Source organism: Cydia pomonella, unplaced genomic scaffold (assembly GCF_033807575.1).
Source record: "Cydia pomonella isolate Wapato2018A unplaced genomic scaffold, ilCydPomo1 PGA_scaffold_143, whole genome shotgun sequence".
Taxonomy (NCBI): Eukaryota; Metazoa; Arthropoda; class Insecta; order Lepidoptera; family Tortricidae; genus Cydia; species Cydia pomonella.
In genome coordinates, this window is record NW_026907786.1 from 174,887 (window position 1) to 201,330 (window position 26,444).

Below are 26,444 nucleotides of genomic sequence, written 5' to 3' on the forward strand. Positions count from 1 at the left end.
GAGTGATTATTTCCAAAATATTTAATCAAAAAACGTTTTTACCAATGTTGTTATTTTTAAAGACCTATCTAATGATGTGCCACATGTTACTTTTATTTGAATTTTTACTTTTAGTTACATGTATGGAGTGCCCCCTTGATTTTTTTTTCTAAAATGCTAAGTAGCGATTCACATAATACACCTACGTTCCAAATTCGTAATAAAATATATCGTATAGTTTTCGAGTAAAATGTCATACGGACAAACAGACAGAGGTGACGAAACTACAAGGGTTTCGTTTTTACGGAAGCCCAAAAATACTATTTAATAGCGCTAAGAATTGATTATGATAACTTTTTTCTGATAAATCGTTGAATTTCGAATATTGAAAAATTTTTAGTGCAAAATTCGTGTTTTTTCTTCTATTTTATAAATTCTCGGTCTCGGTCTCGGCCGAGAATGCCATTGAATCTCGGTCTCGGTCTCGTTCTCGGCCGAAACCCAAAAAGCGTTATCGGTCGGACCTTAACACTGGCAAAAGGTGGGTTTTTCTTTTTTCCTAATAGTTACCACCGAAATTTGGTTAGCATTCAATAGTAATAAAAACAGTTTAAATAGAGTGCTTTAATCAATAATTAGTTAAAAGTTCAATTAATTATAAGTCGATTAGTGTTTCAGTAAACTGCCTTAAAAGTGATAAAAAAATCGGTCTTTGACTGATTTGTTTGTTCGTTCGTATAATTGTGACGTTATTTATTGAAAGGGACTTATTGTCGATGGCGCTTACGCCATTATCAACGATGCTCCTATATAAATACATCGCTGCGCTACGTAGCGTAGCGTAAGCGCCCTTAACAAAAGATCCAGGTTTCATAGATAACGTCACAATTAATTCAATTTACAATTAATAAAAAAAAAAACATATAATCTAATAATTAATATAATGTAATAATTCCAAATAAAACAAAATAAAATATTTATTATACGTAAAAATAAATCTTAATATTATTTTAACAAAAAACTGATTCAATTGCTATCGGCGCGTAGCGATTAAAAGATAACACGTAATATAACTACATGCATGTTGTAGGACTGTTATCGCCTACTACCGGGCGAGCTCGGCGGACATGTTGACCGCTCAGACCAACCAGTATAAACGCGTATCTGGCGCGCTCTCTTTACCAATGTCTCGGTCACGTTACGCTGGACTGCGCGACAGATCTGTCCGCCCGCGCTCGCGCGATGTCAATTTCAGGGTTATTCCCACTGCCAGTGGGCCACTGGTTACCACCAAGTTGTTACCAGTGGTAACTACTGGGAATTTTTTTCCCAGTAGTTACCACTGATAAAAGGTAGGATTTTTTTTTCCAGTAGTTACCACCAAAATTTGTTTAGCATTCAATACTAATAAAAACAGTATACATATAGAGTTCCTTAATCAATAATTAATTAAACATCGAATTAATTATAAGTTAATTAGTTATTCCTTTCATTATAAGTCGATTACTATTTCAGTAAACTGCTTTAAAGTGATAAAAAAATCGATTTTAGACTGATTTATTTGTTCGTTCGTATAATTGTGACGTTATTTATTGAAAATGACTTTATTGTCGAGGGCGCTGACGCCATTACCAACGATGCTCCTATATAAATACAACGCTGCGCTACGCAGTGAGGCGTTAGCGTACTTGACAAAAGCTAACCAAATTTTGGTGGTAACTACTGCGAAAAAAGATCCCACCTTTTACCAGTGGTAACTACTGGGAAAACAATCCCAGTAGTTACCAGTGGTAAAAGGTGGGAAAAAGAATCCCAGTAGTTACCACTGGTGACAACTTGGTGGTAACTAGTGGGAATAACCCCAATTTCACTGTACTGTATTTTTGCTTACCAGTTGCCAATTCACACAGTACGTACGTACCCCCTTTTTCTTACAGAAATAAATACGTTTTTTTAAAAATATATTTTATGCTATTCGTGCACTATGTAAATAATGTATATTTTGATTGCTTGTATTTCTGTATTTCTATGTAAGTGCACTGTAATATTCTTTAAGAGAAATAAATTCTAATTTTATCCAAAACTTAATTTCTCTCTTAATAATTTTTTTTCCTTTTTTTTGCACTTGCAACGGTTTTAATATTTATGATCAATTTTAAGGCAGTTTACTGAAACACTAATCGACTTATAAATAAACTAATAATTAATTAACTTATAATTAATTGGACTTTTAATTAAGTAATTATTAATTAAAGCACTCCCTATTTATATTGTTTTTATTAGTATTTAACGCTAACCAAATCCTTTTGTCCGTCACGAAAATTGGTTTAGAAATGCGACCTGTAGAGTAGAATAGATGGACTACTTATACGAATCAATGTTTGCCTAACAGGCATCTACAGGTTGATTTCTTCATTTCTCAACCCATTCTCGTGAAATTTTGTGACCAGGTTGTAAAATTAAATAGATTTTTTTGTCGATTTAGTTTTCAGAGTTTTTTTCAGGTTAGGTAGTATTAATATACATTTTTTCTGTTGTATCGTTTTTTGGAAAATGTTCAAAGTTGTATAACGTTGCATGAAAGACCAAGGATTTTTTTTATTCTTTCTAATTTCCTGGCTTTACGCTCCGTCTTAAATATCACACTTTCTTTCTAGTAACACGACGGTTGGTCAAACTATAATATTCTAAACTAATGGCAATCGCGACAAGAAGGATGGCACTTCTTCCGTTTGACGCGACACCGGCAGCCGCCGCTCGTATCGCCGCGGCCGCGCGGGCCCCAGCGCCGGCCGCGCGTGGCCCAACAGATCTCCGTCTTACAGGCCGTACACTTGATCCAGTCGCACCCCAACTGCTTTGTTATAATTACACTACATTGTGGACACTGCATTGCTTCTCCGCGCGACAGCAAGCTATCGAGGTATGTTTTTGTCTTTTCGTCAGATTTTTGCTTGGCGAGATGCTCTTCGCAAGTTTCATTCTCGTGAATCGCCTGTAAGAAAATGGATAACTACTTACTTTGCTGTGGTGTAGTCCAGTTCTAAGTATTTAAGATAAATCTTTCAATTACTAACAACAAACAAATAATCCAGATGTAAATTATTTACCTACTGAATGAAATAGGTAAAGGTAACTAGTGTTTCAAAGTTGATGCTCTGGATAAGATTGACACTGATAGAATTATGACCTCATAGTCCTCAGACATTTAAATTTACTTTGGTTGATGTATGTACCGTATTATCAATACTGGTGAACAGTAGGTACGAAATATTTATAGTATTTTAAAATACCTGACAGATAACGCAGTTTATGACATCGCAAACAGGGCAGAGAAACCTTGTAACATCTGGATCACACATCGCCCACCCCTGGCAGTCGGCGGTTCGACAATGAAATGCGTTTCGAGCGCCGCTCTCCGCGGCAGCCAGCCCTTTCGCCAGCCATCGCTCATATTCCTCTGGAGATACAAGTGCGCGGATTTCCCGCTCCTCCAGAAACCCAGGGCATCCCATGGCGGGGCATGAAACTGCTGGCTCTTCGGAGTGCTTCACGACATCTGAGAGGCACTCTTTGCAAAACGCGTGAACGCATTCTCTAAGAACCACCCCTTGACCAGGTTGATAATTGTCCATGCACACTCCACACTCTATCTCTTCAGCATTTAAAACCAGCGCGCGCTGCTCTAAAAGGACTAACTCGGCATACACATCGCTTGCCTCATTTTCCACATTTGCTTGGATTACGTTCTGATTTATGTCTTCGACATACTTGTCAATTGCCTTAGTCTCCTCGATTACTTGGTTTAAGTCTTGATTTGCTTCTGTATCTAAATCTATGTATACCATGTTATTTTGTGCTACTGACGACGAATCTTCTAGACGTGAAACTGCGGGCATCACATCTTCCCCGTTTGACTGGTGCACGTTATGGTTTTTGCCTTCTGTCGAAATCTTTATATATATGGTACCATTCGTAGCTGTCGAGGACGAACCCACGAGCAAATCCGTGTGGCTTATTAATTCTAGAAAGAAAAAATACCATTAAACTTTACGTAAAACCGAGTATGATAACCGAAGCGGATCCATTGATCCTATCGGATACCTATTTGACTTTAAGCAAAAGTATAACCTATTTATATATATATATACTTACTAATAGTAAGTTAAGTTTATGACAAACTGAAGAGAAAACATAATCCAAAGCTTTGACAAAACAATTATTGTGTCTAGTAATTGTCTCTTTGACCTTAGTGATCTTACGCCAGGCAAAGACTGTAAGGGATATAGAAAAAGGTGGGCTCGTGTTTAAATTTGGCTACCTTATTGATAACGACAGGTACTGTGAAGGTTGGAAACCTTCACAGTTTTTTTTTTAAATAACTAGCAGCAGTTATAGATTTGAATTCAGAACTATCACCGTGCCAGATAAAGCATTCGGAAGGTGGTAACCATCAGAAGTAGTCGATATGTGTGATTTTGCTAAAAAAAGAAAAAAATATATAATGTCAGAAATCTACGTCTGCGTTTTTATTCGCTACCATAGTTCGACCGTATCCTTCGTTACAGTACATACCAAACCCAAAAACCAACACGACACCAGGTAGTAGATCTAGTCAACAAGTCAATAAGACAAAATACTACGGATATTTTAATTAACTTTCACTAAAACTTTTGAATACACTAAGTTCACAAATGCGTTTTTTAAAAGCAGATGATAAAATTACTAACCTGGCTGACGTAGGGTTCTCGTGACAGGTTGTGACCCACAGCACACACAGTCCTGTTTACTGGTGTCTATTTGGCTCTGTGCACTGGCCGAGCTACCGGGTCCCGGCTCTAAAAGGGCGCTGGCAGTGCCACTCGCCTTCGGGCACTCAATGGCGTTGTGACCCCCCTCCCCGCAACGATAACAAATCTCAGGCATCACATCCATTGGCGTACTGGACGTTGCCGTAGCCGTCTTTGGTTTCGTGCTCTTACGCTTCCTGGCCGGCCGTTCAATAGAAATAGTACTATTAACTAATTTAAGTTTAAGTATATTTTTATCCGACTTTGGTTGTAATTCATAACAACTGGGCGCAACGTCCAGAGGCTTACTTGACGTTGCAGTAGCCTTCTTAGGTTTCGTGTTATTGCGTTTTCTAGCAGGGCGTTGAATAGAAACTCTTTTAACTCGTTTTTTCCGGGGTTAGGTCATTATTTTCATCCGGATCTGGTTGTAGTTTATGTTTCAAATAAGAAAATCCTGACAACTCCTGGACAAGTTTCTCGCGTGTCATTATATTTGTCATATGAGCCATCCTCTGAACTCTGCTGTCAAATCGGGAAATGTGAGCTAACACAAAAGAAACTGCCATTTGTTCTGGTGTTAAATCCTTCCATCTTGTTAGAAATGAGTTCACTATCCGGCTGGCGTAAGCTGCGTAGGATTCTTCTTCCTTAGGGCGGCTGTTGTTAATACTTATCATTGTTGCCGCGCATGTATTCTCGGAATCGTAACACGCGAGAAAATTAAATTTAAATTCGTCCCAGGTGATGCCGTCATATGTCACCTGGGGTAGCCAGGTCGAGGCGCTGCCCTTTAATGATTTGCTCAGGGCAATGAGGAGGGCACCACCTTGAAGCGGGTATTCACCGAGGCAAATATCAACCACTTTGCACCATGCCACCGCATCTGCTCCCTCTTCTTCGGGATTAAATTCGGGCAATGTAATGGACTCTGCAGACTGTGATCCTCTGCCAACATTAGGAGGCGGCTCATTAATCATACGCATTAATTCCATCATCTGGGCGTTTTGAGTTTGAATCAACAATTGCCATTGCTCATTTGATCTATTAATCGCATCGTCTGAAGCCCTCGGGTACCCCGCTGTTGAAGTCGAGTCTTCAAGTTGAGCGTTATGCGCTTGTGGCAGCTCTTCGACCTTATCATCTATCGTGTCGGGTGCCATTATTCTACCTAGACAAAAATAAAATAAAACCTTTATTTTGAAATGACTTCATGGTCTATCTCATTTATTAGGCGAGTAATTTAAACACAATGTGATTTCGTAAAACACCGATTTCGATAACGACACTTTTCTAACTCGAGGGATGAGCGGCGAATGGGTTAAATCCGATAATCGAGTATGTGTGCGTGAGAAACCAGCTTGCCATTTTACACGATCTTGCGCCGAATGACGGCCTCTACCTACCTGAAGGAACTGTCATATACGAGGGTAGGATGATTTTAAGTAATTAGCCTAAAGGCCGCTCCACATTCTGGGCAAATCTGCCGGGACATTTGCCGAGACTGCGCCAAACCGAGAGCGTCCCTCCACATTCCCACCTTGTGCAGTTGTGGACATGTTGGAAACCTCTGTCGCTGCAGTATTATGCGCTTGCCAGCGGCCGACTGACGCAGATACGCGCGCAGCGAGTGTAGAGGAATAGTTTAGCGCAAACACAAGATTTTACGAGACCTCTTTGATGTTAGGCCATTTCACCGACACGAAACGGAGACACAACAAAAATATACGCGAAACAATACGAACATAGAGGAATACTTAGTCTACACTCTCGTATCTTGTTGTTTTGTCAAGAATGTGGAGCCCGCTTAAGCCTACACGAGACCGGATTTGCCGAGATCGGGCGAAACCGAGAGCGTCCCACTACATTCTCGCCTTGCGCAGTCGTAGTTGGACTTTCATCCAAGATCTTCGAAACTTCTGTCTCTGTAATATTAGGCGTCGTAGCTTGTTACAATTACTTACTGATTCCCCTTGGAATAGGCGAAGGTATTGTTGGATGACTGCGATACATCGCAACGAAACGAAAAATAAATTATCTGCCATTATCCGTTATTTATTTAATCCCAATAGAACAAGAGTGTGGAGGGATAGTTTCAGGCAAACACGAAACTTCACGAGAGCCCTTTGATGGTTACCGACATTACCGACACGAAACGGAAAGACGAGAACACGAACATATACGAGACAATACGAACATAGACGTATTTGGCAAGTCCCGTGTAGATTTGTCAAGAATGTGGAGCGGGCATTAGCTATTGAAAAAGTTTGATATAAAAATTCTTCCTTTGTTTTTAAAATCGTGTCTCCCAGATTCCCTGTGTTCGAAATTTGAATTTGTTGGCGTGAACATTTTATCGGTTTTCAATACTCAATAGGACAACATCATGTTCCTTTTTTGTACAACAACCGTTTTTAGGGTTCCGTAGCCAAATGGCAAAAAACGGAACCCTTATAGATTCGTCATGTCCGTCTGTCTGTCCGATTCTGTCACAGCCACTTTTTTCCGAAACTATAAAAGCTATACTGTTCAAACTTGGTAAGTAGATGTATTCTATGAACCGCATTATGATGTTCACACAAAAATAGAAAAAAAAACAATAAATTTTGGGGGTTCCCCATACTTAGAACTGAAACTCAAAAAATCTTTTTTCATCAAACTCATACGTGTGGGGTATCTATGGATAGGTCTTTAAAAATGATATTGAGGTTTCTAATATCATTTTTTTCTAAACTGAAAAGTTTGCGCGAGAGACACTTCCAAAGTGGTAAAAAGTGTGTCCCCCTCCCCCGTAACTTCTAAAATAACAGAATGAAAAATCTAAAAAAAATATATGATATACATTGCCATGCAAACTTCCACCGAAAATTGGTTCGAACGAGATCTAGTAAGTAGTTTTTTTTTAATACGTCATAAAAATTAAAAAAAAAAAAAATTTCATCAAACCCATACGTGTGGGGTATCTATGGATAGGTCTTCAAAAATGATATTTAGGTTTCTAATATCATTTTTTTCTAAACTGAATAGTTTGCGCGAGAGACACTTCCAAAGTGAAAAAATGTGTGTCCCCCCCCCTGTAACTTCTAAAATAACAGAATGAAAAATCTAAAAAAAATATATGATATACATTACCATGCAAACTTCCACCGAAAATTGGTTTGAACGAGATCTAGTGAATAGTTTTTTTTAATACGTCAATAAATTAAAAAAAATTTTTTTTCATCAAACCCATACGTGTGGGGTATCTATGGATAGGTCTTCAAAAATGATATTTAGGTTCCTAACATCATTTTTTTCTAAACTGAATAGTTTGCGCGAGAGACAGTTCCAAAGTGGTAAAATGTGTGTCCAAAGTGGTAAAATGTTGAACAAGATCTAGCAAGTAGATTTTTTTTAATACGTCTTAAATGGTACGGAACCCTTCATGCGCGAGTCCGACTCGCACTTGGCCGCTTTTTTTAATATGTCAAAAATATGCAAGCAACCTAACCAAATAAATAATAGTATTTCATACAATCGTGATATACCTACCTAATAGAGAGCTTTTCAGTCGAGTACCGTGTTTAAGCAAAGAAGCTTACTGAGTTGCCTAAGTGAGGTACGAGATTGAAAAGCTTAATTATATCACTATTGTATACAATACTTTTTCTACGAGTCATCGAAAATAATATTTTTTACACTATAAAACCTAAATAAGTAATGAAAATTGTTCTCTATCTAATCTTAATCAGTGGTGGGCAAACTTTTTTCATGGGGGCTAGAAAGTTTAAGAAATTTGAGAGGAGGGCTAGAATTGCAGCAAAACTGTATTATGACTTGCGATTATCGTGGGCCAATGCCATATACTAATTATTTCATAGGACCGTCGGCGGGCCGGATAAAAGCCTTTCGCGGGCCGGAGCCGGCCTGCGGGCCGTACTTTGCCCACCACTGATCTAAGTAGACAAAAACGGTGAGAGTCAGAATGGCGGGTGTACCTAAATAAAATCAAATGAAAAGCATACCATATTTTTGTACCTAATTTGTACTATATTTAGTACCTCGTTTAAAAAAAATTGTACCTCACGGTACTTAAAGTTATCATCAAAACAGGTCAACAGCCATCCTGACAGTCAGAATGGCGGGTGTACTTTATTACGCTATGATCCCGTGGTTATTGATAATTTCTATAAAAGCCAAATTTTTGTACCTTTTTTGTACCTTCACATTCAATTATAATATGAGCCATTTTATTTGTGGTTTCCAAGTTTTACTCATTTTATATTTTGCTTGCTATTACAATTTTGCAGGCGTTATAATTTTTCACGTTATCGATCCCATTTTTAAGAAAAACGCAAAGGTACAATTATTTTAATTACGCCAGGATTTAGTACCTTTAATGTTTAATCTGTTAAGTTCAAATAACTCAGAAAATTATGTCTTAGAAAAGAGCAGGCGCAATTTCAAAGAAATCTTCCTAAGAAAAAATCATGCACTGTTCAAAATGTTCGTTTTTCACCGATTGTTGGGGATTAATCAAATAAAAGCCGCAAATTATGCGTGTTTTTCGGAATATTATTGTGATGAGACTGATGAGTTCTATACTTCTTTGGGGGATATCGATGATGTCCTTACTTTGCTGAACAATGCAAAGTACCATATATATTTCTTCTATGACTACGCCTAGTAGCTCTGTGAGATGTATTCCTCGCGATAAGATCGATATGCTTAAGCATGTAAAATAACCGGCCAAGAGCATGTCGGGCCACGCTCAGTGTAGGGTTCCGTAGTTACTCTTCCGTCACAATAAGCTAAACTGGAGCTTAAAGTGTAGTAAATGGTACCTTTCACCCGAGTTAAACAAATAGGCAAATTTGCATAATCAGTACCTAATTAAAGTAAGTCTTTTTACTATGAAGGGAAAACTTTTTGCGATACCTCAAAAACAGCTAAACTGATCATGTCCGCTATAGTTTTCATTTAATGTCTTTCTTAAGCTCTACTTCCACGATTTTTTTCATATTTTTTGGACCTATGGTTCAAAAGTTAGAGGGGGGGGGACACATTTTTTTTTTCTTTCGGAGCGATTATCTCCGAATATATTCACTTTATCAAAACATGTTTCTTGAAAACCCCTATTAGTTTTGAAAGACCTTTCCAACGATACCCCACAATCTAGGGTTGAAGCGAAAAAAAAAAAATCACCCCCACTTTACGTGTAGGGGAGGTACCCTAAAAAAAATTAAATTTTTAGATTTTATTGTACGACTTTTTCGGCTTTATTGATTTATATATCCATGCCAAATTTCAGCTTTCTAGCACTAACGACCACGGAGCAAAGCCTCGGACAGACAGACAGACAGACAGACAGACAGACAGACAGACAGACAGACAGACAGACGGACATGGCGAAACTATAAGGGTTCCGTTTTATGCCATTTGGCTACGGAACCCTAAAAAGAGACTTCGTTGAGTCACTTTTACAGCGTACTCACAATGGTCTTAAGCGCCATAGACCGTAATGGCACTTAAGTCCTTTACGCTATTTTTTTCCACCATATTGAACATTTTCCAAAAAAACAACCCTCAAACAGTAATACAAATTTTCATACCCTAGTTTAAGGAGTTGGGGGTAGGGATTGCAATTCGGTCCGGCGGATCCGGTAATCCGGGCGGATCCAGCACTTTTCAGGAGGTACCGGATCCAGCAAAATAAAACAAACGCCTCAATACAGCACGCGTACCTATAGGTATGAAGGTGAACAGAACAAAAAAACTAATGAAAAAGTCTAAAATATATATTAAGATAAAAGTTTATTTATTATGACAATGACTGGGAACAGAAGAGGATTTCTTTCTTCTTTCATGTTGGTGGCACAATATGACAATTACATAAATACTGTAATAGAAGGAAAAATTAAAGGATGGAGATGCCATGGAAGGCATTTGTAATTTATGCTAAAGAGAAGGTTAATGTTGTGTCATAATGTTGTGATAGGAGATTAAAACTAAACAAATGAGCAGGATTAAGTCGGCGGTACCGACTAGAGTTGGGCTTCATCCAATCTTATGCAATTTCCTTCGTCTCTTGGTACATGCTACTCTATGTCTACTCAATTCTTTATTTGATCCATGTAACTTTTCTTAGGGAGTCCCTTTCCACAATGGTTTTCAATCTTACACTCTATTATATTTTGCATGAGATCGTCTTGTCATATTTTGTTCCCTATAATTTGCCCAATATACTTTTTGTAAATTAAAAAAAGTTCAATTTTTTTAAATCACACAGTCTGCTACTTTCTCAGACAAAAAAATGAGAGCAAGATAATATTGGAGCGCATTTAATATCATTTTGGTTAAAAGTAAGATATCTTCTTTTGTTACTAGAATGGATGTCAATGTTACAAAGAACTCAATCAAAGAACGTTTCGAAAACTTTTCCTTTCAAGGAGTTCCAATTCGCACCCCACATCCCATCATCAGGCTTTGGAAACTAATCAAATTTATAATTGTAAACGAACATTAGAGCAGTTGTGAATGGTTAAATATAAGAAATGACCGATTTCATATTTTGTTTTTAAAGTGATATTGATATTGTAACACTTTTTACTACTAAGTTCTATTTTATTGTTGTTGTTGTTTTTTGTATTGTACAATTATTTTGAATGCAAATTAATTTTTATTGTTAAGAAGTTATTTATTAACTTCAAATTATAGATTTAGGAGGAATACATATTACGCAAAAAACTAGAAAGATATGTTATATAATTAACTTTAGTTTCCCTATACCTATCCGGATCCGGCCGGATTGAAAATCAATCTGGTTTGCAATCCCTAGTTGGGAGGGAAAAATTTCAGTTCTAGAAGTTTCAGTTTTTTGTGTTTTGTGTACTAATACTAGCTTACATACCAAATTTCAGCTTTCCATAACTTCAGGAACTAAGTGGTTTGATGACATCAGCAAATGAGTGAGTGAGTGAGTCAGTGAAGGAAATCTGTTTTTTTAGATGTCAATAAAATGAACCTTTTCATGTTTAATAGGTTCACTAATTACATCATATCTTACAATTTTAATAACTTTTAAGTGCTCTTTACTTACTATTATAATGACGTTTACCAAAACAAAGATAATGACCTACCAGATGTAAGCTTATTGGGCCTACTTGGACAATAATCAAAGAATGCACCGGAGCGGCGGTATTATCTTTCATATGGTATTTTTCATAAGAGTTCAAGAAGTGATTCATACCATCCCCCCTATTAGAAATGTATTTTGGAGTAATATGGGAAATATGATTTAGTTACGATTTGACTCAAAACAACAACAACAAACACAGCATATAAAAATGTTCATTCCTACAAACTGCAATATTGTTTTTCGATAGGTACAGAAAAAAGGTTGTTAATAAAAATGTTGTTCAACTGGCCGGCTTCATAACCGGCGATTTATTTACCGTCTGCGCCAGGCCCAGAGACGCATAAGTAGAGTCAAACCGTTTAGCTAAAAACGGTTTGTGCGGTGGCCCGGCGTATAGTGTACGCTCGACGGGTCTTGGCCATGAATGAGTTAAGATGTAATATATATAATAGCTGTCCTAGTTCGAAAATTCCGAAACAGTGTTGTCGATGTTTATTATTTTGCACGACATTAAAATAAATTGTACAATGTTAACATGAGTTTAACCTAAAATTTGTTTCATGCACATAAAAAGTCTAAAAGAAATACTTAAGTTATATCAAGAATAAATTTTAATCTCCCTAAAATGAACTTACTTTGCTGGTTACTGAATTCGATTACTGTAAAATTAATTAATGCCCATATTATCAGTCCAAAATGACCCGAACAAAATAAAGTCAAAACAAAACAAATAACACAATTCAAAACATGAGCATATCAAAGAGCATATAATCACTACGTTTTAAGAGACGGGACTTCCATACTAGCGAGTGGACTCAGTTTGTTTCGCAAATCATTACCAAAATCTACGACAAAGAACTGTCAAGGAACCATAATACCAACATAACCGATTTAAATAGTGTAGTAAGCTACACGCTTGCGATTCTTATCGATATCGATAAAATGGGGAGGGTTGAAACATAGGCTCCTGTCTACAAATTTTGTACTCGAAATCAGGTTAGCATCGAGTCCACATGTAAGTTGTATGTTATATAGTGGATAGTTCTTTGAGTGGACTAATATCTGGTCGGGCTTAATGTGGACCCGAATTATTTTAATACAGTTTTTAAGTCGTTTTTTTATTTTATTTAAAGCTTTATTTTCATAATGTTCTGCACATACATGTTTCAATAAATGTTACTTTTCTATGGGAAGATGTATCGTCAGGTCTTCGTTCCCAACAAATTTGACCCACTGCCTGCATCTGAAAACATACAGCCTTGGACAAACATGACTTTATCTACAGTTTATATTCCAAGTATTTGCTGATGAGATGATCAACTGATTATTTAGCGCTAATATGCATCTATAAATCATGTTTTTCGGCATCCAGTTATCAACAACCCTTTATCAATGCTCTAACTTTTTATGTATTTATATGTCTGTTAATCATGAGAACCGGTCTGGCCTACTGGGCAGTAACCCTGCCTATGAAGCTGATGGTCCCAGGTTCAAATCCTGGTACGGGCATTTATTTGTGTATAAACATACAATTATCGATAGTTTTAGTACATCCCTAGTTCACAACTAAAAATAATATAAACTATTAAATGTTCGATGTGTTTAAAGCCTGCTGCACCAAAATAAGGTCAAAAGTATCTAAAGCAATATGTACCGGTCTTTATCCAAGGGAAATTTCGCCATAAAATCCCTTTTTTCGTGATTTTCTCGAGTGGCTCGTTTGCCACATATTTCACACTTAGTAAACCATTTTCTCGGTGGCATTATAACAAAGTCGCTCTTTACTCTGATCACGGTTCACTATTTTCAATATTTTCACTAAATAATAAAGAAATTGCACTAAATACCCGAACAAAACATTGAAGCCTTCATAACAAACAAAACAATTAGGCTGACAGTTGACTTGATGTAAACTTGACAGAATAAATAGCACTGACGTTTTATTTTTCTTCGTTGGCAAAGATTTGCGAAACAAGTTCCATACAAAACTTATTTTGTTCCTAGTTGCGTCAGCCTGGAGTATATCAGCAACAGGCTGACGCAACAAGGAACAATAAAAGTTTTGTATGGAGTTTGTATCGCAAATCTTTGCCAACGAAGAAAAAAATAAAACTGTCAAGTTTACATCAAGTCAACTGTCAGCCTAATTGTTTTGTTTGTTATGAGGGCTTCAATGTTTTGTTCGGGTATTTCGTGTCAGCTTGAAGCGAGCCACTCGAGAAAATCACGAAAAAAGGAATTTTATGGCGACATTTCCCTTGGATAAAGACCGGTACGTATTGCTTTATATACTTTTGACCTTATTTTGGTGCAGCAGGCTTTAAACACATCGAAAATTAGATATTTTATATTATTTTTAGTTGTGAACTAGGGATGTACTAAAACTATCGATAACTGTATGTTTATTTGAATATCAGTGTAAATAATTAAATAAAATATGTGAAATTTCCTGAGAACTTGCATGCAATATGACACAAAATTAATTCGTCGAAGATTTTCAGTGGAAAATTATCTATCATCTATGCATTAATGACCATTATTTAATATATTTTTTGTATCTAGATATTATTTAAAATATTAACCTGAAATGTAAGTAAATTAATCTGTTTTTATATAAATAAAAAATATTATACAACATTATTACACAAATTGACTTAGTCCCATAGTAAGCTCAATAAGGCATGTGTTGTGGATACTTAGACAACGATATATACATATTGAAAACACCCATGATTCAGGAACAAATATTCATGCTCATCACATAAATAAATGCCCGTATCAGGATTTGAACCTGGGACCATCGGCTTACAGCCGACTAGGCCAGACCGGTTCTCATGATTAACAGACAAAGACATAAAAATACATAAAAAGTTAGAGCATTGATAAAGGGTTGTTGATAATTGGATGCTAAAAATACATGATTTATAGATGCATATTAGCGCTAAATAATGAGTTGATCATCTCATTAACAAATACTTGGAATATAAAATGTAGATAAAGTCATGTTTGTCCATGGCTGAATGTTTTCAGATGCAGGCAGTGGGTCAAGTTTGCTGGGAACGAAGACCTGATACATCTTTCCATAGAAAAGTTCCATTTATTGAAACATGTATGTGCAGATCAATTTGAAATAGAGCTTTTAATAAATAAAAAATAGCGAAGGATTTTATAATTACATTCTGAGTGTGACGAGGTATTGTAAAATAGAATCCTAGCGTAATGAGGGAATCAAGTGTTAACGCCTAAGGGTGGTATTTTACCTATGCAATTTCTTTGTCCAACGTGTATTGCGTCTCACATTTTGCTTAATGAGAGAGCGAGACGCTATGACATTGGCCAAGAAATTAGATAGGTGGAATACCACCCTAAGGTGGAAATATATTTGCTACCACGTGATAAACGTTACGAACTGCTTTTCTCATCACTTATGAGGAAATTATTATGGTACAAATTTAATTTAACCTAAAAAGTATGCAAAAAGAGAAGTAAACGTGTTCTAGAACAGAAAATTGTCACTTTGATCCCTCCTAGTATGGAAAAAAAGTGCTACTGTGATCCTTCCTAGTGGGGAAGAAAAATCTTCTTTCAAACAAGGTGTTGTAAAAAAAAATTCGGGTCCACATTAAACCCTACCGCGTATTAGTCCACTCATAGAACTATCCATTATATAACATACAACTTAAATGTGGACTCCATCCTAACCTGATTTCGAGTACAACATTTTTAAACAGGAGTCTATGTTTCAATCCTCCCCATTTTATCGATATCGATAAGAAACGCAAGCGTGTAGCTACACTATTTAAATCGCTTATGTTGGTACTATGGTTCTTTGTTGGTAATGATTTGCGAAACAAACTGATTCCACTCGCTAGTATGGGAATCCCGTCTCTTAAAACGTAGGGATTATATGCTCTTTGATCAGCAATACCATAGCAAACAAAACAACACAACACATTACCATAGCGAAAAATGTCGCTGTCAACATTTTTTTCTCTATAATGCCAAAAATATCAAACATTTCACATTTTTGGCAATTAGACAACGTATTTTTTACATTGCAAATATTGGTAACGATGTGCTGATATTCCGAGAAATCGAAAATGATTATCGGGAAAGGTGGATATAGTGCCAATTACATCCACACTTTATCAGGCCTGATATCAGACTCGTTATCGGGCCCGAGCACGGACGTAGATAATAAGCTACAGTATGGCTACAGTACACTGGCCAAAAAGTGTGTCCACATGAGAAGTCAAACCAGAGCATTGCATTTCGTTCTAATTAGGGTGACCATACGTCATATTTATGTGGGATATTAGGATAAGTTGGAAATTTGGAATGTATGCACTCTTTACCAGGTGCATGGTGGGCTGTGTGATGTGTTCGAGCTGCGCGTCCCACTCGGCGGCGACGGCGCGCGCCAGCGGCTCGCTGCTCACCGACAGCACGCTGCCGTTCGGCGTCTTCAGTCGCCGGTGGTCCAGCGTCACTTCCCACTTGCTGTCGCTCTGGACGATGCCAGTGTTGCGGTAAAACCTCTTGCGGGTCACTATAATGGCAAATCACCAATATAAAATCCAGGCCAAAATGTAACATGATGATGATGTAAACTGATGCAAATTTATTAAACTGATGCAAATTTATTTAGTGATTGTCTATTATTAGTCTAATCTAGATTATATTATATTGGAAAGACATATAAAGTGTAAAAAAGTAAATGTTTAAAAATTCTAACCATAATGTTGACGAGGGAAGAATTCGGTATTAAGACGCGCTCTAATTAAACTAGAGAATGACTGTGTTGTAAACGCCTGCATTTTCAAAATAACTTATTAATACTTTATGTGTAGAAATTATTTTAGTTGCATATTTATAAGAACACTTTTTTACTTGTAGCACAGACTCATAAGAGATACTGAAGAACGTAGTGACTATTTGCTTTTTGGAGATATTATGGCTATCTATAATACTAATCGTAGTGACAGTGACTTAACAAAGTGTTGCCAGGTGAGTGGAAGAGAATTATCATTGAGTGTCAAAATTATCGTACCGATGAAGAAAATATCGTACGCCTATTAAAAAGGCACTACTCCCAAAATTTCTTGCAAAATAAGCTTACATGTCCAATGTATAATCAAACAAAAACGCAATTTTCGTCTAAATTGCGCAAAAAAACAGTTTTATATTTGTGTATTGTTGTGATAGATCCAAACTGTTTACAGGAAATTTCGATATTGTTGAGGTAAACTAAGGAGCCGAACACTTGCATTTCATTTTTGGTCACACTTTTGAAGTTTGACAGTCGTTCTATACTATCCTATTTCTATGGACTTAGTTTATAGTGTAGGTCGCCATGTTTCTGGCGTCTTAACGGACTCTCGGTCAATATGCTATACTTACATTATTGTTGAGTAGTGATTTTAAGCATACAAGAAATTGTTTGACCCGTATGTTTTTATGTATGTATGTTTGTTTGTTACTTTTGTTTAGATTTTGGCTCGCGTTTGGCTAAATCGATTTTAAAGCGGTTTTCAGAGAGGTATGCGCTACATTTAGGAGAAGGGTTCAGTACTAGAACCGACTAAAAAAAGGAGCTCTCAGTTTGACCCCTATGTTTTTATGTATGTTTTTTCCTGATTTTCTTGCGTTTGGCTGAATCGATTTTCAAAGACGTATTTGATACACTTAGAATAGAAGAAGGTTTTAGTACTTAAACCGACTTCTAAAAAGGAGGTACTCTGTTAGATCCGTGTGTATCAAAGTGGCTACTTGAAGTTGGTTCCTTAAAACACATAGATGAATATTTTTTTATTATATAGTTACGCGCACAAAGACATTATTTTGTATTGAGAAATTAATAAGTTATATAATGTTACAAAAGGTTTATTTCAATTGTTGTTAAAATACGTAAGTAAGTTACTTTATAAGGAAACTAGTGTGATGTGAGAAGTAGACTGATTTAACTTAAAGGTTTAATTTTTTATTAAAGGTTTTTATGTTTTTTTTTAACAGAATGGTTCTGTGTTTTTTGTTATTTTTCATAATTATAGCATTTTGTCAATTCCTAATATTTTATTTTATTTTTCAAAGATACACCTGATTTCATACAAAATGACACATATTCCCTACATTTATCATATAATCTTAGTAGCATAAAAGCCGAGAGGCCTTTATAATGCCCAAATAATTTGTAAAAAAAATATGCTTAAAGTATTCTTCTTACAGTCTATAATCAACTTTGTTCCAACGAAAATCTGACAAACTCATTTTAAACCTTAAAATAAGCAACAGAAGGTTCAAGACTCAACACTGATAGTGTTATAAAGGGCTTTTATGCGAGCGGACTCGTTTTTTATCCAGGACTTGACGTTGAAGGTGTTAAAAAGGACTCTCGCCTTTTATGCGAGCGTACTCATTTTATATCCAGGACTCGGGAGGATAAAATTGAACCTTATCACCGAGCCTAAAAGATGTTCGTACCAGACTAGAGAAAACGGTCCACTTGAGATAGCAAAATCCGAGCCCTGTGTCTCACTCGCACATGTTGCCAATGTTAAAAAGATACCATTGTGGCAGTAATAATATCAATATACTACTGAAATTAATGACCTTCTTATACTATTTTAGCGCTATATTCAAATTACGGTTCTAATATCTTTTAAGTAATCCGCAAAATTTCCTGTGTTGCTCTACCTGCGTTCTTGTCCTCGGTGCGTGGTGCTCAGAGCCTTATAGGGAAAACATTAGATTCTTCCATTGGATCTATGGAGGCCGCACATTGCTCCGAGGCCAAGAACGTTTGGTCTATAACCTGCCCCAACACGGATCCGCCTGCCAATCCTTGCTCGCAGAAGCAATGGGACGAGCCTCTCTGTCAACTAGTACGAAAAAACCTTTTAGATACGTCAACTAGTTCGACAGACCGAGCTCGTCTTCTTGCGACTGCGGAGTGGGAGTCGGGTCTGTGGCTGCAGGCATTACCCTCTCTAAATATTGGCACTTTTTTGGATGACACTACCTTCCGCCTGGCAGCTAGCTTACGTTTAGGGGCATCAACTAACCAACCACATCGCTGTCAATGCGGCGCCATGGTGGACATCCTAGGCCACCATGGCCTCTCGTGCGTCCTGGAAGAATCCCCCGCCACACCAGTATCAATGATGTTATCCGTCGGGCCCTTGTTAGTGCCAGAGTGCCGGCAGTACTTGAGCCCAGCGGTCTAGCCAGGGACGATGGCAAGCGACCCGACGGAATGACACTGGTGCCTTGGAGCATGGATCGGCCGCTAGTTTGGGACGCTACATGCGTTGATACCCTGGCACCGTCCCATGTCCCGAGCATCAAAGTTACCGCTGGCGCTGCGGCATCCTCGGCCGAAAGCCTCAAGCGCCGCAAATATTCAGCACTAGGAAGCAGCTACATGTTTGCGGCGTTTGGCGTTGAAACCTTGGGGCCATGGGAGCCAAGTGCGCGTCGGCTTTTTAAAGATTTGTCGGCGCGCCTAATAGAGGCCTCGGGGCTCGACCAGAGGGCTGGCCACTATTTCGTACAGCGTATAAGTATCGCCATACAGCGGGGAAATAGAAATACGGCCAGCCTTCTAGGCACCTTGCCTATAAGTTGTTAGAAAGTTTTATTTCTTTGTTTTTGGATATTAAATGTACCACAACATTATGTATTTGTAAATAATGGGGTTGTTTCCAATTTTTTGAAATGCTTGTAATACGTTCTATATTAACTAAACGTTGCCCTAAAATTCAACTTTTACCCTAAAAACGGCTTTAAATATGTTAAATTACACAAAATATATTTTGACACATGCTTTCGCGCCCAAAACGCTCTTTGAAAATTGTGTGACGTCACAGTTTACGGTTTGACACATAACTATAACATGTACATACACACGTAATACCAAGGCCCCCCGTTTAGCCATTTAGGTGGTGGGCAAGCTGTATATGCGTGCGTGTGGGTTTTTAACCAACTAATAAAATATGTTTTCTGCAATAATTGAATTATTTTATTATATTCTAAAGTATTCATTATCAAGGCCTGTCGACTTCCTTAGAAAGACATGACGCTTCATAATTGCGCATGTGTGGTCTGACCTCCTGGAAATAGATACCAGTTATAAATATAAAAATATTTTGTTACAGCAACATTGCTCCTATCTGACTTTGTCTATTCAACTTTGGGAACAAATAAAATCATTTTTATCAAATATTTTGATTTATGTCACACTACCATATGTAAATTATTATTATTTTATATAAATTATTACATATTTCAGTTTGTCTTTGTCTATGTTCATAAAATCTATGGAGGTCAGAGGCACATATATGTTGGAAAGTGCTGGCTGTTCATATTGTCTATGATCGCGGGAATATTTGAATTTGTTTTCTTGACATGGTTTTCTATTTCGATGTGTGAGAACTTCGCTCACCTGTAGACTAATCTCAGGAAAACACTATATATATTTAAACACTTTAATTACTATTACATAACTCAAATAACACAATAAATAAATCTCAATACAAAAATCAGCCTCCGCTGACAATTATAATTTTTGCTCGACAGAGAACCGTCACATTCCATTCAAAACATCCCTCAAGATTCAAACCAGCCAGTCTGTCAACAATTGTCCAATCCTCTTTGCTCTAACACTCCTCCTCAATTGTTTTCCCTCAGACATTCTATCCTCATCCAAACTCTCCTGGTTCCTTTCACTCTCACTAACGAACAGCCTTCAACACACACCCATCTCTCTACGACAAAACTCATGCTTCTCTCTAACAACGGCTTTTGTCAAGACATCAGCAACCATTCGCTTCGTTTCTAAGTATGCCAGCGAAATTGCACCATTTTCGATTGCTTCTCTTATAAAATGGTAGCGAACATCAACATGCTTAGTCTGCTGATGTTGCACTGGGTTTTGTGCAATTGCCATAGCGGATTGGCTGTCCGTGTGTATTGTTATGGGAGACTCCTCCTTTCCCATAATTTCCATAAGGAACCTTTTAAGAAATATGGCTTCTTTGGCAGCTTCCGATAGGCTCATATATTCAGCCTCGGCTGTTGACAAAGCTATACTTCTTTGTTTTGTACTTTGCCATGAAATAGCTCCCTTTGCCATCGTGAAGACGTTGCCAGAATATGATCTTCTGTCAACTAAGTTTCCACCATGATCAGCATCGGCAAATCCTTGTATACATCCGTATGTCTCCTTGGAGTACTTGAGTCCCATGCTCTTTGTACCTTTAAGATACCTTAAGATTCTCTTAGTAGCAGTCCAGTGAACTTCCTCATAGCAGTTACAGAACTGACTCATAAAATTTACTGAGTGTGCTATGTCCGGTCTGGAACACACAGCTATATACATCAGTGATCCTATCAGCTCTCTGTAGGGTATACTTTTATCAGGTGTATATGGCTCTTGTGGTTTCTGGAAACGTTGGCCTGGAACTCCTGGTGTACTGACTGGTTTACAGTTCTCCATTTTAAACCTGCGAAGGACTTTGTCAATGTATTCCTCTTGATCAATTTGGATAAGTCCGTTTTCTTGTTTTATCCGCATTCCAAGAAACAGTTCGGCCTTTCCTAAATCCTTCATCTCAAACTTTGCTTTTAGTTCTTCTTTAACCTTTTTCATCTCATTTTCGTTGTTATAGAGTAACAAAATGTCATCTACATAAACAGCGAGGATTATCATGTCCTTATCTGTTTTTCTCATATAGACACACGATTCGTTCTTGCATCGTTTGAAGTTTAGGCTCTCCAGCTCAGTGTGTAACTTCAAGTTCCAAGATCGTGGTGCTTGCTTAAGTCCATATAGAGACTTCTGGATAAGACACACGTAGTCTTCCTTCCCTTTCTCCTCAAAGTGTGGTGGTTGACGCATGAAGACTCTCTCATTAAGACTTCCATTAAGAAACGCAGTTTTTACGTCCATGTGATCAATCTGTAGACCGAGATTAGCTGCTAAGGCTAGGAGAAGTCTCATTGAACTGTGTCGCACTACCGGTGAGAAAGTCTCATCGTAATCTATGCCTTTTCTCTGGCTAAAGCCGCGTGCCACTAAGCGAGCTTTGTAACGAGTTTTATTCCCCACCTCCTTTTTGATTCTAAATATCCATTTGGAATCAACAACGTTGCTTGCTTGTTCAGGCTTTACTAGAGTCCACGTTCCGTTTGTCTTCAGTGCGTCTAGCTCCTCCTTAATCGCGTCTCTCCACTGTTGAGCATCCTTCCTGGATAATGCCTCTTGCACTGTAAGCGGATCATCAAACTCTGATGTCGCTTGGTAGGTTATGTAATCAGGTAACTGAACAGGTTTTCTGTCCCTGAGTGGATATCTCCTTTCTTCCACTAAAGGTTCAACAGGAGTGTCTCTATTCTCTTCAGCTGGTAAAATATCTACTGGTGTATCTCTATTTTCTCCATCTGGTCTCTCTTCAGACGAAGCCCAGTTTTCTTCACCATCGGATATTTCAGCATGAGCATCATGATCTCCATCATTTGATTCCAGGTTCTCTACCTGAATTTTCCGCTCTTGCTGAACATTTTCTCTTGGCTGTAGAGTTCCCCGTTGCTGAACATTATCTCTTTGCTTTGGAGCTACGTCTTGCTGTACATTCTCTTCTAGGTTGATAGTAACGTGCTGCTTCTTCTCAGGATCATAAGCCCTTGTGCCTCCTTCATATTTTTGGTTCTCAAAAAATATTACATCTCGGGCTCTATGCAGCTCTCCGTTTGAAGGATCTATCAGCCTGTACCCTTTTGACTCTTCGCAATATCCTACAAATACCAGCTCTCTGCTTTTCGGATCCCACTTGGTTCTCTTTTGATCTGGTATGTGCATATATGCCTTGCATCCAAAAACCTTAAGATGACGTAAGTCTGTCTTTCGTCCAGTCCACATCTCTTCTGGCGTCATCTTCTTTACAGCTATTGTGGGACTTCTATTTTTCAAGTATACAGCGGTATTGACTGCTTCAGCCCAAAAACTGACGGGAAGTCCTGCCTCTTGTAACATTGCTCTGCTCTTTTCGGCAATCGTGCGATTTGCACGTTCGGCTACACCATTTTGTTCAGGCGTGTATGTTATGGTGAGCTGGTGCCTAATGCCATGTTCTTTGAGAAAGGCATCTACTCTTTTATTTACATATTCAGTTCCATTGTCAGTTCTTATTACTTTCACCTTTTTTCCTGTTTGCCTCTCTGCTAAATTTATAAACTCTTTTATTTTTTCAAACGCTTCACTTTTGGCCTCAAGAAAATATACAAAAGTTTTTCGCGAGTAGTCGTCGATAAAAGTTATATAGTATCTATGACCTCCAATAGACTTACCACTCATTGGCCCGCTAATATCCGAATGAATTAGCTCGAGGAGCTCTCCAGCTCTCGTAGCCTGGTTACGTTTAAATGGTTGCCTAGTCTGCTTGCCCATCAAGCAGGCTACGCAGTCCATTTTGGAGTTAATAATGTTCTCAAAACTTACCCCTGTTGCCATTTTGTCTCTCAATAAAGTCAGGTTACGTACACTCAAGTGTGCCGTCCTTTTATGCCAAAGCTCCATCTCGCTTCCAATTGTAGACGCCAGTGCAACTGCCTCTGAGGAACATTTTAGTTTATAAATTCCTCTATCATGCTTCCCAGTTACACATGGGTTCCCTTTTATAGAACATTCATCAGCATTGTAAATTTCGCAACCCTTTTTATTAAAAACCACAACCTTATTTCTTGTGTTAACCATAGAGCTCACACTCAATAAATTTGAAGACAAATCTGGTACATACATCACATTGTTTATGCTAATATCAAGTGAATCATTCTCTATAATACCAAAACCTTCTCCAAAAACCTTACCTCCATTCGCGCAACTCACTTCTACCTTTTTGTCAAAGTTCACAAACTTATCCATCCAGTCCTTCCTGAAACTCATATGTCCTGACGCTCCCGAATCTATAATCCACTCGTCTTGATGAGTCTTCTCTCGATTCACACTAGTTAGTGCCGTCGCCATATGATTCCTCTTCGATTGACGTGGGTTGTGTGGACAGTCACAAGCTTTATGCGGTCCCTCGCAAATGAAACATTTTACTGTCTTCTTCTCTTTGTTCCTCTGAACAAGCTTCTTGTGATTGTTGTGATGCTTTGATGTAGTGAGCGCGGAGCTCGAGCTAGGCCTGCTACTTGGGCCTGCACTCATTCTGTTCTCATCCAGTTGCAGCAGTTTTGTTTTTACATAGTCCGAAGTTAAGGTTATGTTCGCGCTCTCCAGCGCCAATCTCATAGGCGCATATTCCTCTGGTAGGCCTTGTAGCATGAGTGCTGCTAGTAATTCGTCATCGATTTCTTTTCCCAAGTCTGCTAGTTGATTGCTAACTTGCATCAGTTCAGTTATATATTCAGTTATTGAATTAAACATGCTCAGTTTTAGGCTCACTAGCCTTGACAACAGTCTACATCTGTTGTTGATACCCTTATCTTCGTAAGCTACTTTAAGATTATTCCACGTCTCGTACGCAGTAGTGGCTTTACGAACGTGTACCTTACACTGACTCTCAATCAGTAAGCAGATTTTAGTTCGCGCTCTCTGATCGTTTCTCTTTGCGGTAGCATCTGTTGTGTCAGCAACTTTCTCTATATAGTGCCACAAATCATCGTGCATCAATACGCATTCCATGTCAAACTTCCAGGTACTCCAGTTATTGTTACCTTGCAATTTCTCTATGCTCGGGAGTCCCGGTCCCGCATTCGACATGGTGGTACTCATTGTGTTATGTTACTCTAGCTAGTAGGATGTTATTGGTTGGTAGTTCTTACCGCCGTTCTCCTCTACATCCAACAAAATATTAATTCTCTGTGTTTTACACTAGTGTTGTACCTCGTTCATGATTAGGTCGATCAGATTTTTGGAAAACGTACTTCCCATGACCTGTGAGAACTTCGCTCACCTGTAGACTAATCTCAGGAAAACACTATATATATTTAAACACTTTAATTACTATTACATAACTCAAATAACACAATAAATAAATCTCAATACAAAAATCAGCCTCCGCTGACAATTATAATTTTTGCTCGACAGAGAACCGTCACATTCCATTCAAAACATCCCTCAAGATTCAAACCAGCCAGTCTGTCAACAATTGTCCAATCCTCTTTGCTCTAACACGATGTCATTATATCGATCGTGTAACATGTGTTGATTTTCTCTCTGAATAAACCTAATCAATATTGCATCAATATATTCCTATTATTTCGTCACTGCTTTCCACCATCAGTGGTAGCAGAGCGTGGTTGGTAAAATAAAAGTGATAAATAAAATGGAAGAATAAAAAAGTGTAAAAGTGAGAAAAGAAAAATGGGTTCGAATTTTCGTAACATCGAAACATTAACGAAATCTAATTACGACACATGGTGCCTACAAGCACAAGCAATCTTAATAAGAAGTGACTTGTGGGAATACGCGAGCGGCGAAAAAAAGTTATTGGAGACCGCGACTACTGATGAAAAAAGTGCTTTTGAAAAAGAAGATAGAAAAGCAAGGTCTGAGTTACTACTGCTAATATCTCCAGCAGAACTTAAGCAAATTAAAGGTTGCAACACGTCAAAAGAGGTATGGGATAAATTAGTATCCATCTATCAAAGCTCGGGACCAGCCAGAAAAGCTACCCTATTAAAACAATTAGTTTTTAAGAAAATGTCACCTCAAGAAGATGTAAGAGACCATCTCAACAACTTCATGGATGTCGTAGGTAAACTAGAAGACATGAAAGTCACTATCAACTCAGAGCTGTTAAGCATAATGATGTTGTACAGTCTGCCTACAAATTTCGACAGCTTTAGAACGGCGATTGAGTCGAGAGATACTTTGCCTAGCCCTGAAACTCTCAAGGTAAAAATAATCGAAGAACATGAAGCAAGGAGGCAATCTAAGTCCCAAACTTCAGAGGCATTCTATGTGAAAGCAAAGAAAAAGAGTTTAATGTGCAGCAATTGTAATAAAAAGGGCATTCAACGGAAGATTGTTGGTCGAAGATAAAACAAAAGAAAAACGTAAACAAAAATCAACAAAAGAGCTTCAATGTATGTCTGACAACTGAAAGTACTGATACGTCAAAATTCAAAAATGGATCGTGGTGTCTAGACAGCGGCTGTATGTCGCACATGACAGGAGAAGAAGATTTGTTGACAAACCTAATCCCTGTGTCTGATAAATTACGATTGGCGTCAGAGAAGCATACTGCAAATGTAAAAGGTAAAGGAAAAGTGGTACTACATGCTGATGAGTACGAATATATTTTAAAAAATACGCTTTACGTTCCGGACTTGACAAATAATCTAATGTCAGTAAGCAAAATAACAGATAATGGCTTTAAAGTCTTATTTGAAAAGAATCAAGCTAGTGTACTAGAAGACGAAAGTGTAATTTTAAAAGCAAAGAGAAGAGATGGGTTATACTACCTTGAACTTGAAGAGTCGACGGAGACAGCAAATTTCACGCCTGTAGTAGAAAGCGAAATTATGAAGTGGCATAAAAAATTAGGTCATGCTAA

General features: G+C 37.8%; 2 protein-coding genes across 3 annotated transcripts; both read right to left on the reverse strand.

Moving 5' to 3' along the window:
* Positions 1–2,557: 2,557 nt before the first annotated feature.
* LOC133533255 (ranBP-type and C3HC4-type zinc finger-containing protein 1-like) lies at positions 2,558–13,154 on the reverse strand. Its single transcript, XM_061872207.1, has 4 exons — positions 12,522–13,154; positions 4,710–5,940; positions 3,273–4,003; positions 2,558–2,974 (listed from the first exon to the last, which is right to left on the reverse strand). Exons 2-4 carry the CDS (start codon positions 4,912–4,914, stop codon positions 2,672–2,674), a joined length of 1,239 nt encoding a protein of 412 aa, XP_061728191.1. The 5' UTR covers positions 4,915–5,940; positions 12,522–13,154; the 3' UTR covers positions 2,558–2,671.
* A 2,994-nt stretch (positions 13,155–16,148) lies between these two features.
* LOC133533257 (ATP synthase mitochondrial F1 complex assembly factor 2-like) lies at positions 16,149–17,523 on the reverse strand. 2 transcript variants are annotated; one of them, XM_061872213.1, is made up of 2 exons: positions 16,777–17,523; positions 16,149–16,435 (listed from the first exon to the last, which is right to left on the reverse strand). In XM_061872213.1, coding segments are annotated over exons 1-2 (273 nt in total). In that variant the 5' UTR covers positions 16,778–17,523; the 3' UTR covers positions 16,149–16,163. The 2 variants fall into 2 exon arrangements, with proteins under 2 accessions (XP_061728197.1, XP_061728196.1); XM_061872212.1 differs by lacking the exon at positions 16,777–17,523 and adding an exon at positions 16,622–16,762.
* Between the last annotated feature and the right edge of the window lie 8,921 nt (positions 17,524–26,444).

What these genes read in the sequence shown, in the direction of transcription:
- LOC133533255 (XM_061872207.1), bottom strand. Translation starts at nt 4,914, where the DNA reads ATGGATGTGATGCCTGAGATTTGTTATCGTTGCGGGGAGGGGGGTCAC. An exon ending in GAGAACCCTACGTCAGCCAG is followed by an intron (nt 4,004 to 4,709) that starts GTTAGTAATTTT and finishes TTTTCTTTCTAG; the next exon opens with AATTAATAAGCCACACGGAT. An exon ending in TAAACTGCGTTATCTGTCAG is followed by an intron (nt 2,975 to 3,272) that starts GTATTTTAAAAT and finishes ATTTTCTTACAG; the next exon opens with GCGATTCACGAGAATGAAAC.
- LOC133533257 (XM_061872212.1), bottom strand. Translation starts at nt 16,703, where the DNA reads ATGCAGGCGTTTACAACACAGTCATTCTCTAGTTTAATTAGAGCGCGT. An exon ending in CTTCCCTCGTCAACATTATG is followed by an intron (nt 16,436 to 16,621) that starts GTTAGAATTTTT and finishes TTGCCATTATAG; the next exon opens with TGACCCGCAAGAGGTTTTAC.